The sequence below is a fragment of the Anopheles gambiae genome, chromosome 2 (genome assembly GCF_943734735.2).
Source record: "Anopheles gambiae chromosome 2, idAnoGambNW_F1_1, whole genome shotgun sequence".
Taxonomy (NCBI): domain Eukaryota; kingdom Metazoa; phylum Arthropoda; class Insecta; order Diptera; family Culicidae; genus Anopheles; species Anopheles gambiae.
In genome coordinates, this window is record NC_064601.1 from 93,511,487 (window position 1) to 93,525,533 (window position 14,047).

General features: G+C 45.5%; 8 protein-coding genes across 9 annotated transcripts; 1 reads left to right on the forward strand and 7 right to left on the reverse strand.

Annotated features, from left to right (window-relative positions):
• Positions 1 to 247: 247 nt before the first annotated feature.
• On the reverse strand, positions 248 to 955 carry LOC1276668 (flexible cuticle protein 12). Its single transcript, XM_316038.5, has 2 exons — positions 728 to 955; positions 248 to 604 (listed from the first exon to the last, which is right to left on the reverse strand). Exons 1-2 carry the CDS (start codon positions 850 to 852, stop codon positions 415 to 417), a joined length of 315 nt encoding a protein of 104 aa, XP_316038.1. The 5' UTR covers positions 853 to 955; the 3' UTR covers positions 248 to 414.
• Positions 956 to 3,092: 2,137 nt separating this feature from the next.
• On the reverse strand, positions 3,093 to 4,019 carry LOC1276669 (endocuticle structural glycoprotein ABD-5). The gene has a single exon (XM_316039.3). It carries the CDS (start codon positions 3,547 to 3,549, stop codon positions 3,220 to 3,222), a length of 330 nt encoding a protein of 109 aa, XP_316039.1. The 5' UTR covers positions 3,550 to 4,019; the 3' UTR covers positions 3,093 to 3,219.
• Positions 4,020 to 4,278: 259 nt separating this feature from the next.
• LOC1276670 (flexible cuticle protein 12) lies at positions 4,279 to 4,772 on the reverse strand. The gene has a single exon (XM_316040.2). The coding sequence runs from the start codon at positions 4,647 to 4,649 to the stop codon at positions 4,335 to 4,337; it is 315 nt and encodes a 104-aa protein (XP_316040.2). The 5' UTR covers positions 4,650 to 4,772; the 3' UTR covers positions 4,279 to 4,334.
• A 360-nt stretch (positions 4,773 to 5,132) lies between these two features.
• LOC1276671 (flexible cuticle protein 12) lies at positions 5,133 to 5,925 on the reverse strand. Its single transcript, XM_316041.5, has 3 exons — positions 5,805 to 5,925; positions 5,609 to 5,733; positions 5,133 to 5,538 (listed from the first exon to the last, which is right to left on the reverse strand). The coding sequence occupies exons 1-3, from the start codon at positions 5,811 to 5,813 to the stop codon at positions 5,352 to 5,354; spliced, it is 321 nt and encodes a 106-aa protein (XP_316041.4). The 5' UTR covers positions 5,814 to 5,925; the 3' UTR covers positions 5,133 to 5,351.
• Positions 5,926 to 9,497: 3,572 nt separating this feature from the next.
• On the forward strand, positions 9,498 to 10,375 carry LOC4576296 (endocuticle structural glycoprotein ABD-5). Its single transcript, XM_001237741.3, has 2 exons — positions 9,498 to 10,003; positions 10,081 to 10,375. Exons 1-2 carry the CDS (start codon positions 9,861 to 9,863, stop codon positions 10,313 to 10,315), a joined length of 378 nt encoding a protein of 125 aa, XP_001237742.3. The 5' UTR covers positions 9,498 to 9,860; the 3' UTR covers positions 10,316 to 10,375.
• Positions 10,376 to 10,509: 134 nt separating this feature from the next.
• LOC3290084 (larval cuticle protein 16/17) lies at positions 10,510 to 11,877 on the reverse strand. The gene is made up of 3 exons (XM_556679.2): positions 11,312 to 11,877; positions 11,112 to 11,227; positions 10,510 to 11,037 (listed from the first exon to the last, which is right to left on the reverse strand). The coding sequence occupies exons 1-3, from the start codon at positions 11,318 to 11,320 to the stop codon at positions 10,791 to 10,793; spliced, it is 372 nt and encodes a 123-aa protein (XP_556679.2). The 5' UTR covers positions 11,321 to 11,877; the 3' UTR covers positions 10,510 to 10,790.
• Positions 11,878 to 11,983: 106 nt separating this feature from the next.
• On the reverse strand, positions 11,984 to 12,912 carry LOC4576295 (larval cuticle protein 65Ag1). The gene is made up of 3 exons (XM_001237742.3): positions 12,820 to 12,912; positions 12,616 to 12,734; positions 11,984 to 12,549 (listed from the first exon to the last, which is right to left on the reverse strand). Exons 1-3 carry the CDS (start codon positions 12,826 to 12,828, stop codon positions 12,300 to 12,302), a joined length of 378 nt encoding a protein of 125 aa, XP_001237743.3. The 5' UTR covers positions 12,829 to 12,912; the 3' UTR covers positions 11,984 to 12,299.
• LOC3290085 (cuticle protein CP14.6) lies at positions 12,816 to 14,038 on the reverse strand. Of its 2 annotated transcripts, XM_556680.3 has the most exons (3): positions 13,932 to 14,038; positions 13,734 to 13,861; positions 12,816 to 13,652 (listed from the first exon to the last, which is right to left on the reverse strand). In XM_556680.3, the coding sequence occupies exons 1-3, from the start codon at positions 13,938 to 13,940 to the stop codon at positions 13,385 to 13,387; spliced, it is 405 nt and encodes a 134-aa protein (XP_556680.3). In that variant the 5' UTR covers positions 13,941 to 14,038; the 3' UTR covers positions 12,816 to 13,384. The 2 variants fall into 2 exon arrangements, with proteins under 2 accessions (XP_556680.3, XP_061500996.1); XM_061645012.1 differs by lacking the exon at positions 13,734 to 13,861 and having other exon boundaries at positions 13,932 to 14,017.
• Between the last annotated feature and the right edge of the window lie 9 nt (positions 14,039 to 14,047).

A 14,047-nucleotide genomic window follows, 5' to 3' on the forward strand; every position in this document is an offset into this window, starting at 1 on the left:
TGAAGATGGGCGCCAATGGGCACCTTGTGCGCCAACGAGGTGCTTAATAAAAGTGATGATGATCATTTACAATGAAGAAGGAGCAGAATTGCATCTCAGGTTTGCATCTCGATAATTCGATACGATCGACCAAACACCCTCGGGAAGGAAGACCAGGAATAAAAAAGACACATGGTAAGGTTTGTATTTTTTTTTTGTAAAATAGTGTACTGGTTTTTTCATTGGGCTATCATTGAAAAAACACAGCTCAGGTCACAGCTTTTATTGGGTGAAGGTGGTGGTGTACTGTTGCTCGCAGAATGTTTCATTAACCTTAACAAGCTAATAACAGAGAAGTGTTTGGGAAATAGAGCGCGAGACAGAAGGAAAAGTAGAGCGAGAGAGAGAGAGAGATCCTTTGCTTAGTTTCCCTCCTTACAGGCGCGGGATATGGGGAGCTTCCGGCTGGAAACCGTTCTCGTCGGCGACGTAGTTCACGGTGTAGACCTGTCCATCGGGGCCGGTGTACGAGTACGAGCCGCGGACGACCAGGGCGGCCACATCGTCTCCGAAGTTCTTCAGCTCGGCCGTCTCGGCGCGGTTAATGTTGTTGCTGGTTTCGTACCTGCGATGGAAAGCACAACGGAAGGTGAGCGACACAGCAACACAAACACGAACCAATCACTCGAGAACCAATGCACCAGCGATGATCACTGTCACTGTAATGCACTGCGTGAAAGACACTCACTGGAAGTTGTATCCATCGACACCCAGGTTATCGTTCTCGTACTTCAGCACCTGAGCGTCCCGCTCGTCGGCGGGTGCGGCAAGAGCGACGGCCAGAACGGCGGCAAACACGACGGCGAATTTCATGGTGGAAGGAGGGTTTTTTTGCACTATTTACTGCAGGGCGGTAACGAAATACAGTGACTTGCTGGCGCTACGTTAGACAACTGACAGCAGTGTGGCGGTTTGCGTTTCTATTTATACTAATCACATTCACCCAATGTTGGGGGGAGGTGCGTGTGCTCGTGTGACGACGATCTTTAGGCAGAGAGAGGGGGGAGGGGGGAATATCATCTCCCTTACCCGTGAACCACCCGGGCTCGCGGGATAGTTTTGCAATCCGGCGACTCTGACGCTGTCTTCCCGCACGGTACGGCACGAAGGAGTAAGGCACATCACGCATCAAACAGAAAAAAGTAAGGTGCGGGAGTGGGAACACACACACACACACACACACACACACAACAGGCGATCACAGACCCATCTTTTTGCTTCGAGATAAGCTACGAAGAGGGAGGGGTACGACACCCGCTTCGGTCTCTAATTCGACCGGCCCCGACACACGCGCCTGGGCGAATTCAAATTTTTATGTGACCCACACCCTAAATAAAAATTTTGAACCGGTTTCGATGATGAGTGAGCAGAGCGAGCTGCCCGGTGTCACCATCATTCGCTGTACCAAGACTAGACTTTACGTTTGTGTCTGTGTGTATGTTCATGTTCCATCTGTCTTTTGTTGGTTTTGAATGTTTCCAGCACAAAGTTAGAAGCCCTTCCGTTGCTTCAGGCCGCGGAAGAATGGAGATAGGACTGGCGGTGCAACTGCAAAACGGTTCCGACACACAGCAGACCGATACCAAAAATTGGCGGAAAATTTCAATGCCAGGATGCATGCAGATAAACTGTGGAAGGGAAGACCGGATAAATCAATATCAAGTGTGTGCGGGCTCACCGATTTGCAAACGGAAATGTCAGTGGCGTTTGAAATGGAGCGACCGACCGTGAAGCAAACGCATGCGGCATGCTGCGCGAGACGGTTTCGAGTAGGTAGCGCAAATGTCGAGGCCTGCTTTGTCCGGTCCGGCCCAGTGCGCCGGTGGCGAGAATGATCGATTTCGGACGGGTGCGAAGCACCCATGAGGAGGTTCTTTTAATCATTTGTTGTTGTTGTTTCTCTGTATGTTGCTCCAAAATCTTGAGGTTGCTTCCGAAAGGATGTTTAATAGTTCTCCCCCGGGGAGTTGGTCGCAGTTTGTGTACAAACAGGGCTAATGATTTTGAGGTCCATAAAAAAGTAGCATGATTATGAATATGGCTTCACATTTGTGCACGGAATAATAAGATGGTTGGTGGTCTAGAGCCGTTGGATTTTGGGCCGCAACCAAACGCATTGTTTGGGAGTCAAATGCTGCAGTATCGGGTGAACTATCTCGTGATCATGGTACGGTATGGTTTTATGTAGTCCAGCCGACCAATTTCATTGAAATTCAGATCAGGTAGTGAGGGTAAAGCTTTCAGTAGAGATCGTTGAACTTTTGCATACAGTAGAATTAAAAGCTACTTTCATTCTCATGACTTTTAGAGCATATCAGTGGCTTCTTTTTTATTATTTTTAAGTAAAGGTGATAATTCTAATACAGCGAATCTGAAGTTTTCGTTCTAGTTCTTAATGTTGGGAACTTTTACACCTCCATGTAATTTTTTTGACTTTGATAACAAATAGCTGTGTGATCTTTAAGACTTTGAACTTACGTTAGGATGATGCAATCAGAAATGAAAAGAACCCTCACAAAACTAAATTTTAATGGTTTTCTATCAGGACCATACTGGGTCGGACTGTAGAGGACTAGCTCGTTCGTTCGGTGGTTCAAATAAGATCATTACGCTTACATAGTTACAGAGAAGACAACACTACTACATCCTTTGGGATTAACATAGGAGAGTCTCAGATTCGGAGATCCTTCAATATACATCTCTTAGGAATAGGAATGATGAAGTACTTTTTGGGTCCTCTTCTGTTCCTTTAAATAGTTATCTGTCTTAGAAAGACATGTAATGGATGTAAATTGTTAATAACAAATAACATTTTATATCGGAAAGAATGCGCTCAACGACTTAAGAGACTCTACTGTATTTCATTTAGAACAACTTATGTGTTGTTTGTGTCATTTCATTTATTCAAATTTTTAGTAGTGAGAAGCCACTTTTGTACGACCTCAAACGCTGAAAAGTTAGGCTTGCGAGACTTAAGAAATTCCCAAAACATCTCTCACTCTTAGCATTTTTCTCAAAATCTTCTATCAAAAGAATCCTTCCAGCACACCCAGTTATACTCAAATGAACTATCGTTCTTTAATTAACAAACCGAAGGAAGAAAAAACAAATTTTTAACCTATATGGACCAATCGCAAAAAGTTTGCACTAACACACACTGCCAACCAAACCCCGTTTGCCTTACTTCGGCAGATGGGGAGCTTCCGGCTGGAAACCGTTCTCGTCCGCAACGTAGTTCACCGTGTACACCTGCCCATCGTCACCGGTGAACGAGTACGAGCCGCGCACAACCAGGGCCGCATTTTCATCGTCGAACTGTTTCAGCTGGGCCTGCTCCTGGCGCTGGATGCCGTTGCTCGTGTCGAACTGGAAGTTGTACCCATCGATGCCGTTGTGGTCGTTCTCGTACTTCAGCAGCTGGGCGTCCTTTTCCTCGGCGCCAGGGCGCGGTGCAGCATAGCCGAGCGCTAGCAGGCCGGCGAACAGCAGGATAACGATGGAGGTCTGCATGATTGAAGATGCTTTGTTGCTTGGGCTCGTGGGCTTGAAGGGGTTGTAGTACACTGCAGTACACTGTGTCCAGAGTTTGAGGCTGCAACTGATGCTGTCCGAGAGTGCGGGACCAGCTTTTTATACTCGAATTCAAACAGTTCCCTGCAAACACTGTACGATTACGACCTTCAGCCGGCGTGTGCGGCGATCGTGTTCCTCCCTTGGTGCCGTGCAATCGCGTACCCCCTTTTCGGGAGGAGGGAACGGTGGCCAGTAGCATCCGTGCCTTGCTTGCACTAAGAAGGAAAGAACCGTCGGGTGAATGTCAAGTTTACACCCGTCGTACCGACATCCGATCGGTATGAATTGGATTGTGTGTTTCTGAATGAATCGCGTTTCCCTTCGCTCCGCCTCGTCCAGTGAAAGAAGCCCAATATAGCACACACGCCACCAATTGGCGGGTCAATGAGAGGGTCAACGCATTTTTTGGCAAAAAGAGGTTGTTAAAAATCGCGGCAATAAATTAGCAATGCCAAAAGAGGTGTCCAAAGTGTTTGTGTGTGAGTGGATCACTTCAAAATTGAAACTTTTGTCACTTTTGAAGCTACTGGACAATCAATTCAATGTTTTTGGAATATTCAATATTTACAAATTACGCAATCAGAAGAAATTGCGGGCGATTTGATCACCATTTGTCACCATTCAACTGTAACTGGCATATCTTTCATACAAGTGACACAAAACATGTTTTGGTACAATTTCCAACCATTTATTTACATCTCGAGTACGCCATTCGTTACGCTCTACTCCTTCGGCAGATGTTCGCCTTCCGGCTGGAATCCGTTCTCGTCCGCAATGTACGTCACCGTGTACACCTGTCCGTCGGCGGCCGTGTACGTGTAGGATCCACGCACGGCCAGGGCGGACGCCTCACCGACCGCCTTCAGCTCGCCCGCTTCCTGCGCCGAGATGCCGTTGCTCGTCTCGTACTGATAGCTGTACCCGTCGACACCGTTGATGTTGTTGTCGTACTTGAGCGTTTCGGCGTTCTGGTCCGGGACGGGGATGGCCACGGCCGCGGCCACGCACAAAGCCACACAGATCAATGCACACTTCATTTTCACGCAGAAAAAGATTTGGATGTTCTTTCGGGTGAATTACTTCAATCTGTTGATGTTCGAACGAGATGCGTCGTTGACGGTTGCAAAGCCAAGAACGTTACTAAAGAACGATGTCACAAGTGTGATCGCTTTTATACTGAAATTTGGCACAAGGTAGAACAGAATGCTATAATCTACCCACAAAAAAGTGGCTCAGTTTCCAATCATTGGTTTTGCACATTTTGTCACATCATTCGTTGCAGTCTTTTCTCTTGTGGGACGCTCCGACAAATGCGTCCGAAATGAGAATTTTATGTGCATTTTCCATGCATAAGCTTAGGAAGAACCGGTCTAATAGCATGGACGCAACACGGATGTCGGGTTCGGTTGAATATCAAAGGAGAGTTTGAATATCTGTAAAAAAAACCGGTGGAATAGGAACGCCTCCAGATAGAACTGAACCGGTGTTGCATCGATTTTCGTATTTCGAAGTATCGAGGATTTTGGAGGTATTTTTTGCTTTTTATTTTTTAAATCAAACATGATCGCATCAGCAAACTGATCGTGGATGGGAGGAATTCTCGAAACTAAAGACGGAGATGACTTGTTCTTGACTCTCTACAGTGAAATGCATTAAAAACCGAAAGGTTCTCCCGCAAAAGAATTTGTCACTATAATTTGGCTACTGGATAAGGCTGATTTGGAGTTTGAATGACCAAACTACTTGGGAATATGTGCACCTTCCGGTTGGAATCCGTTCTCATCCGCAACGTAGTTGATCACGTACACGGTCCCATCGGGCCCGGTATATGAGTAGGATCCTCGTACGGCAATCGCCTCATTATCCGTGCCGGGATTACGCAGCTCAGCCTCCTCCGTTCGGCTTGTACCGTCGCTTGTGGCGAACCTGTGTCGATGAGATTAGAGTCCCTTTTTATGAGCCAGGCACTATCCTAGACAAATCTAGCACAACTTACTCGAATCGATAGCCATCAATTCCAATGTTTTCGCTGCTGTACCGCAAGATCTCGGCATTTCGGGAATCATCCAGCGGGGCAGCAAATGCACTAATCACCAGTGTCAAAGCGATTGCTGCTAATAGCTATAAACACACAAAAGTTTTGGACGTTAATTCAAAGTTGATTGGGAACTGATGGAAAGAATATTGTGTACCATCTTCATCTTGAAGTAACTGTTTTTCTAATATATATTTGAACTGATGTACTACAACTTGTGCGATCCGTCTTCAACCACTTAGCTACCGTAACTAACGGGGGACAATGCAGCTAGCATCTTCTTTTATACGCTATCGGTGTTCTTCTACAAACTGTCATAACTTGTCAGCTTCCCCTCAGCAGTAATTAGGATGCACACACCACACTTTTGCTTGATAACGGTCCTGCGGTTGCCGTCCGGGGGTTCGCCCATGCCTCCTACTACAGAACGTGATTCGCTTTCAGCGAGGCAGTGGCAGTGTGTCATTCGATCAGTCGATCAATTACATCGATCATATCACGTGGAAAGCATGAGTTTTTGCTAGCCAAGTTGCTAGTACTGTACTGTACTGTGCGTCTTCCGCAAACCGGTAATACGGTAAAGTGTGAAGGTTCATTCTCGTACCTGGTTCCACTGCACTGACGAGTGAGGACCTCGTCTGTGAAGGTACGGTGAGGATGATGTTCAACGCATTAGATCGGGTTTGAAATTAGACTCCCTAGGTAGGCGTACGCGCATCCGGTTAGAACCACAGAATGCTGCTGGAGAGCAAGCAACAAAAGAAACTGGTCCGAGGTCTGGGACAAAGCGATCGCGTTGAACAGTGGAAGAAAGATCACTTTTGCTTTCAATGTCTCGTCGCCGTTGCGGTGTAGACTCGAGGCAAGGCACTTGAGATTGGAGTCTCTTTCGCTGGACTACAATCTTTCGCTCTCAAGCACCGCAGCCTTCTCTGCCTGTGTGCTTCGTAGCGTAGCAAAACCGACGGCACAGCAAAAAACCTTCTGTTTACTGTATCACTTACCCGACTTTACCCCCGCAACCAAAAGCCACAGCGAAAAAACGGTACAGTGAACAACGAAACGAAGTGCCAGTAGCACTCTCAGGACGCACGCACGCACGCACGTCGGCAGTAAATATGTAATGATTTATGGTCCCTCTTTGATGTGCTGCCGTTAGTGGATGCATCACGCGGGAGGTTCACATGCCCTTTTTTTGTGCCTGTTTGCGATGCCTCTTCATTGCTCCGGACGAAAAGATTCTAACCAAAAGATGAGATGCAAATGTCAGAGCCCGAATTGGACAACCGTTGGGTTTTGTCTCCAAAACAAAGCAATTTATTGGTCGGTAATGATGACCGATAAGCTGGGTGAACTATTGGAGTAGCTCTTTTGGGGGACCGACTTCCCAGGAAATGTGTTTTGCAGGAGTGTAATATTTTACAGCAAAATCGATTGATGCCCCTCGCTACAGTTGGCTGTAACCGTCGAAACTTACGGCACACGAGCGCGAGCTAGAAATATGATGCAAAATCCAATCGAACAAACCGAAAACGAAACCACACACAAGAAAAAGAAACACTCCACAGATATGCTAATGAAAGCATCGGCACTCCGTGAGACATTCCGTCCCAAACCGCTAAGCTACCCCGGGAAGAAAGAAGAAGAATCTACACATGGATGTGTATGTGTGTGTGTGTGTGTGTCTTTCTAGTACTTTACCGTGTTTGTGCGTGTGATGTTAGTGATAGTGAAAACTGTTCGAAGGCTACAGCCAACCGCTCGTTGACGATTTTCTTGATCATCTTCCATGCACAGCCCCACCCTTTTCTCGTTTATCATCCCCTCGCGCCATCTCTGGCGAACGGACACTCGGTGGGGTAAGGGGGAGGGGGATGATCGAAAAGTGGTCCAATCACGACCCCGCACCATGCGCACCATTCACCAGCAGCAGCAGCAGCCAGCGAGCCACTTTCTGGTTAACCTTGAAAGTATCTTCTTCATCTTTCTCCGCATAGTGTTACCGCAACATCAGGCTAGCATCCCCCTACCCGGTCTTACCCTTCCTCTTCTACTTTCCACCACCAACAACAACAAAATCCATGGCAACGCGAACGCTTGCGTGCTTACACATAAGTCACATTTTAGTAGTAATTTATGCACGGTAATACCGCGCTACAAAAGCGTTTGGTCGCCGACAACTCACCGTGGCCGATGTTCCGCGGCCGTGTTCCTTTTGTGCAAACGTTCTCAAATGGGGAAGGTTAGGATGGCGTGGGGGGGGGGGACAAAAAATCCCCGAATTTAAGCATCGAAGCTAGAATGATTAGATATCATAGAGTTTCAGGCCATCGATTTGAAGGCAGCCTGAACGAAAAAGGGAAGATAAAAAGAGGACTTCTGGGAATTCGGACTGTTTTTTGGGACCGTTTTTTTTAAAGGTTCCTTTCAGCACAGCCTTGGTTGACATTGGGTCGAGCTAAATGGGAAGGACGCTGCTGGCTAGTGAACATCGCGATCGAGATAATCACCATCTTGAGCGTCACCATCATCATCATCCACTAGTTGCTTTGCTGGCGATGCATCATCGATTATGTCAGCGTGCATCAGCGGGCGCTGCCGAGACACCGGTCACCTCCGAATTGACCTCCTGGCGTCACATCGCCGATCATCTCGCGCTCGCCGACGGAGATCGCATATTTTGGAGCCTGAGCCCGTTCGTGTTTGCGTTTGTGTGTCGGTATTTTACATCTCCTTCGACCTACATCCCTCCCATCGTAGGTGCGATGCGCTCGTTTGGCTTGGAAGGAAGGAGATTTTGTTTTTCTGCTCTCTGTCACCTTTCTTTCGAAGCTCGGTTAGTTGGTATCTCTGTGTGTGAGTGTTTTTTTTGTTCGGAGACACACTCTGAGCAAACCAAGCCAAAAAAACAACACCCCAAAACTGTTTGTTGTGTATGATGCGTGGGTAAGATGCGTGAGGTGAGGCAAGTTTTACGGTTCAATTTTATGGTGATGTCCACGGGCACGCTTGCAGTTTGGTGTTTCTTTGGCGGGGAGGCATCTTGACTTTTGGTGGCCTTCCCGGCGTGCTGCTGCAACCTTATCTAGCTGGGCCGTAGCACGTGGGAGGGAAGCGCCAGTGTTTGTTTGTGTTGGAGCACATTTGGGAGAGAGGGCTCATCGCCGGACGGCATTTAATCGGTCAGCTGTAATCTAAATGTTGGTCCTCGTTCGATCAGCTGGGCTGAACTGATTGGGGCAACCCTTCGAGTGGGCTGTGCATCCAAGCCAAAGGTAAGAGGGATTAGCATGATAGGAGGACATAAAATGAGGTCACTGGAATGCAATCGTACTGCGCTTGTTTGGATAACATCATATCGCATTGCATAAGCTTGAAAGGGGAAACGTTCTATGAGTTCCAGCAGATCCGACAATTGTCCACAATATTCCTTACACAATATTCTCTGTTTCTGACTCTCATTTCCATCTGTTTTGTTTTTTTGCTCGTGAATGATTATCTATCGCAACATAATTGCTTGGCGCCTCCTTGCGTCTGCAGCCAGACAGAAGCAATGCTTATGTAACGGAAGTGATCTGACACGCATCGCGCTCTTATCAAATCGGAGTTAAAATTAACAGCGAACCAGCAAAACCGATTAGCATATTATCGTAGCAGGCGTGCGCGGTTCGAGGTTGAAAGGTAGCTTTGAAACCAGTTCACTCCGAACAAACGTTCCGAATGTGTTCCGAGCAAAACGTATGGAAAGAGCCTTTGCGTTATGCCTTTGGCGAACTACAACAACCTTTGGTGCAGTGTTTGGTGAAGAGTTGTTGGGCTGAAGTGCTCTTGGGAGGAACAATGCTTCACTGCATCCTCCGTTTTTTGTTCGTTGCAAGTATTTTAATGAAGACGTTTTAGACTGCTCTATGCTGTATTCTCCAAAACCACACCTTCTACTAATAGAGCCATCAGTGTTTGATGTGTTCTCATCAGCGTTGATCGAAGCTCATCATCCACCGTGCGCTCGTGTGTGCACCCATACCGTGGCCATGCCTAAATCCCCGTGTACTCCTTGAGCTGTCACTTCAAACCTTTGTGTTTCGATGTTGTTTAACTTATTCCAAAATCCCCCGCTCGCAACCCGCTCAATCACACCTTTGTTAGGCAAAACGATGTCCAAAATGGTAGTTTTAAGAAGCTGTAGGACATAGTTTGATGCCCAGTGCTCATCATGAATCTTATCGGCGTGGTAGTATCGTTAGGCACGCTGCTAGCTGTATCAAAATGTGCTCCGATGGAGTCGTCAGATGCGGATCAGGATACTGAACTCCTCAACTACGAAAGTATCCACGGGCAGGAAATGTATCGGTTTAAGTGAGTGATCGCAAGTGCATGAAGCTTGTTGCTAGTGCAGTGTGACGTATTTTGTTCTGCTTTCTTTCTCACAAAAGGTACGAAACGAGTGATGGACAGTTTAGGGAGGAAGTCGGTATGCTGGTGAACGTTGGAACGCCCGAGCAGGAGCTGATGCTGATGGGCCAGTATGGGTACAAGAATAAGGACGGCACGATGGTGATGGTCATGTACACGAGCGGCAAGAAGGGCTATCGGGCACGAACGGTGACAAGAAACGCACGCGATGCAGATTTAAGGATGAAGGCTTTCCTGTCGTTGCTGATGGGATAGATCTGCCGGGGTTGAGATCATTCAGATCATTAAAAGGATGGAGAGAAAATGAAAAAAAAACATAGCAGCAAGTAATTTAAGTTTCGTTTAACTAAAAATAAATCTTCCCCGATTATGTATTCGACAGCATAAAAATGTGTAGAAGACATTTATATGTGTTTTCATGTAAATTGCTGTGACTAAAACAATTGCAGTTAAGCATCACATGGTACTTTATGCAATTTTATTTACCCGTTTATTCTGTTAACCTTTTGATTACCCTTAATATGTGTAGATATTTTGAAAATCTGTACCTAGAACAGCCCTGAAAGTATAGCCTCTTTAACGACCCGATGAAAGTGATCTAATATTATCTAATGCATTTTGACGATTTTTTATCATACTGAGCTAATAGCTGCTTCGTTGAAGATGTTGACTGTCGTTGAAAATAGCATTTGTTGCAATGTTCCAATTAAAATCAGATTATGAGATATCCCTATCCAACAAGCGAAAGCAGCACCGTCCTATCGATAGGACCAGCTTCAACGTTTGGTGTGAACTCTTCCTCAACGGACGACGGTTCGCTTTCGACTCGATAGCCATTTTCATCCGCAACAAAATCAACACGATGCATAACGCCATCTGGAGTGTAGTAACTGTACCAACCCGTCACGCGCAACACGCCCGTGCTTGGGTCGATCGTACCGATCTCTTCCCGTGCTTGTCCATCCTTTGTTTCGTAGCTAGAAATAGACGATTTTTTTAATCAGTTTGGAAATTTAATTCAGAAATCCAATTGAACTTAATGTACACTTACGAGAAACGATATCCATCCTCGGTTTGTACGTTCTCGTAGCTAATTAGATCGTCACCTATTGGAGCTCCAATGATCAAAGACGTAAGCAGGACACACACGGCAAGAAACACACCAATCTACCACAGTGCAAGTTGGAAATAGGAAAGAATGTAATATTATCTTCAAGATTCAAATCACAATCAAATCAACAACATTCTTACCACACGCATTTTCGTTAATAGAATCCTTCCTGTGCAGTAAAAGCAAGTTCCCAAACTCTTCTAATATCACTCACAAATTTTGCACTGCGCTAACATGAACCACACTCGTCAGCACCTTTCACACGTCTACACAGCTTTAAAGCTTTTGCAAAAGCTAGCGAAAGAGATGCCCACCGAGGGGTCAGATTCAGAAATGATTAATGCGTCCCAGCTGAGACGCGAAGATCCCCTGAGCCGTACCAGAAAGGTCAATACCTTCGGACCAATCTTAAGAGAGGTTCATCGGGTACGTTTCAATGATCCCGGCAGACGATCTCGCGAGGTAATGCTCAATTGCACGATGATCGTTATTGCTACTGAGAGGGACAGGTTGCTTAATGTTAGTCATTCCCCCTTTTTTGCAACGTTTTTCGTTTTTTCTAATATCAAATTTTGAATAATAACCATACGGCATTGCTAATCGTATTAAGCTACTTAACAAGAGTTACTGTAATGTTATCATTTTCGAAATGGATAGAACAAATGGATAAAGAAAACATAAATGTTAAATTTTAAAATAAAATATAAATCTTCCAGATTAGGTCTTGCTTAACTACTGCTACTATTTCAAAATATAATCAAAAGACTCCTGCCGAAACAAGCGACGAACCTTTCAATATATCCCACAAGAGGTTCTTAATGTTTCTGTTAAATAATTTATTCACACATTTGTGATGTTATGTGTATTAAATATTATAAATGATTATCTATCTGATGTCCTATAATCCATATGCAATATGAATCCGATATCCAATTATATAGCTGATATCATAACTACTAAGCTGATAATATAACCCTAACCTCAGCCTCTTTTATAATCCATTGAAAGCGAACTATTACTTATTTCTATCTATAGTGTATTGTTTGACAATTGTTAGCTTCTGTGTTGTAACATATTGTTATGAAAAATTAATTGTTTTTCTTGCAACGTTCCAAGAAAAGTATCTCCCTATCCGACGAGCGATAGCAGCACCGTCTTATCGATAGGTGAACCAGCAACAACCATCGGTATGAATTGTGCCACAACGTTTGGCGGTTGGTCAACGATTCGATAGCCATTTTCATCCGCAACAAAATCAACACGCTGCGTATCGCCATCTGGCGTGCGGTAGCTGTACCAACCAGTCACCGTCAGCACCCCCGTGCTGGGGTCGATCGTACCGACCTCTTCCCGTGCCTGTCCATCCTTTGTTTCGTAGCTGGAAATACATGTTTGATTCTTTTTATCATGGAAATTGCATTACATTAATCTAAGGTGCACTTACGAGAACCGATATCCATTATCGGTTTGCACGCTTTCGTAGCTAATTAGATCGTCGCCTATTGGAGCTCCAATAACAACAGGAAGAAGCGTTACAAACACACAAAGAAGCACACCTTGAATCTGCCACATAGAAGAGGGGATTATGAATGTTTTATTTAATCATTTCTCTCTTGCTTCATCACAATCGAACAAACAACAAGCTTACCGCACGCATTTTATTTCCTAGAATCTTTCTCTACAAAAAATAAAACTGCTTTACTCCTTTGCTTCAGATTTTTTTCTTCGCACAAAAAAAAAAAAACAACCACACTCGTTGGCATCCTCAGCACGTCTACGCAGCTTCCAAGCTTCTGCGTAAAAGCTAGCAAAAACCGATGCTCGCCGATGGGTGCGATAGCGCTTGATTAGTGCGTCTGTCGTTGCCCAAGCCCGAGAAGCGAAGAGGCCCCCGAAGAGCCGTTTCAAGCAAGGTCGTTGCCTTCGAACGATCCTAGGAGATGTTAATCGAGTATGATTCCAGCAAGCGAACTCACAAATCAACGCTCGCTGCGCGGTGATCGGTTATGCTACTGACAGGGACAGGTTCCACAATGCTGTTCGTCTTCGTTCCGACGTGTATCGTGTTTCATTTTTTGTCTTCAAATTTTAATACTATCAATACCACGTTGCTAATCGTACCAAACTACTAAAGATAGGATTTCCATAATTTAACCGCATTTAAAATAGCACACGCACAAAATTGTAATTTATATCGCCCCCGTTTGCTGATGTCAGCCGACTAGGGATAGAAGCACTGTTCGCGAAACGCCACTATCGACGAGTGGCGTAAGCACGCTGAACGCGGTCGGATCGGACAGATCGGCCCCGGGCAGATGCATCCCGAGCGGCCGGTAGCCATTCTCGTCCGCCACGTACTTGACCTGGTAGGTGACGCCATCGGGCCCGACGTAGCGGTACCAGCCTGAGATGACCAGCTTGCCGGTCTTGGGATCGGTCTCAACTGTTTCATCGCGCCACTGATTGTCCTTCGTTTTATAGCTTTAAAAATGCAAAAAAGGGTATAAATGGTTAATAAAATAGATTCTTCTTTGTTTTAGTAATGAGGAATTAAACACGTACGAAAACAATTGCCCATTTTCAGTGCTTATTATCTCATAGTAGTGGAAGTTGTGGTCTTTCTCCATCGCCGGTCGGGCGTCGGTCAGTAGCGTTGATGCCAGTAAAAAGGCAAGAAGACACACACAATACTAAAATGTTTAGATATTTAAAAAAGTCTTCAAACTAACTGCTTTTCTAGCAACTAAATCAAACACTCACCCGATACATGATGGATGGGGAATTAAACTACAACAGCGCAACATAAAAGCCGTACAACCTGTTTCTAGCGTCGCGAAGGTTTGACTAACACATAACGTCCAGAAACCACGGCTACA

What these genes read in the sequence shown, in the direction of transcription:
- LOC1276668 (XM_316038.5), bottom strand. Translation starts at nt 852, where the DNA reads ATGAAATTCGCCGTCGTGTTTGCCGCCGTTCTGGCCGTCGCTCTTGCC. An exon ending in GTCGATGGATACAACTTCCA is followed by an intron (nt 605 to 727) that starts GTGAGTGTCTTT and finishes TTTCCATCGCAG; the next exon opens with GTACGAAACCAGCAACAACA.
- LOC1276669 (XM_316039.3), bottom strand. Translation starts at nt 3,549, where the DNA reads ATGCAGACCTCCATCGTTATCCTGCTGTTCGCCGGCCTGCTAGCGCTC.
- LOC1276670 (XM_316040.2), bottom strand. Translation starts at nt 4,649, where the DNA reads ATGAAGTGTGCATTGATCTGTGTGGCTTTGTGCGTGGCCGCGGCCGTG.
- LOC1276671 (XM_316041.5), bottom strand. An exon ending in ATTGATGGCTATCGATTCGA is followed by an intron (nt 5,539 to 5,608) that starts GTAAGTTGTGCT and finishes TCATCGACACAG; the next exon opens with GTTCGCCACAAGCGACGGTA.
- LOC4576296 (XM_001237741.3), top strand. Translation starts at nt 9,861, where the DNA reads ATGAATCTTATCGGCGTGGTAGTATCGTTAGGCACGCTGCTAGCTGTA. An exon ending in CAGGAAATGTATCGGTTTAA is followed by an intron (nt 10,004 to 10,080) that starts GTGAGTGATCGC and finishes TTCTCACAAAAG; the next exon opens with GTACGAAACGAGTGATGGAC.
- LOC3290084 (XM_556679.2), bottom strand. An exon ending in GAGGATGGATATCGTTTCTC is followed by an intron (nt 11,038 to 11,111) that starts GTAAGTGTACAT and finishes GTCTATTTCTAG; the next exon opens with CTACGAAACAAAGGATGGAC.
- LOC4576295 (XM_001237742.3), bottom strand. An exon ending in GATAATGGATATCGGTTCTC is followed by an intron (nt 12,550 to 12,615) that starts GTAAGTGCACCT and finishes ATGTATTTCCAG; the next exon opens with CTACGAAACAAAGGATGGAC.
- LOC3290085 (XM_556680.3), bottom strand. An exon ending in GAAAATGGGCAATTGTTTTC is followed by an intron (nt 13,653 to 13,733) that starts GTACGTGTTTAA and finishes GCATTTTTAAAG; the next exon opens with CTATAAAACGAAGGACAATC.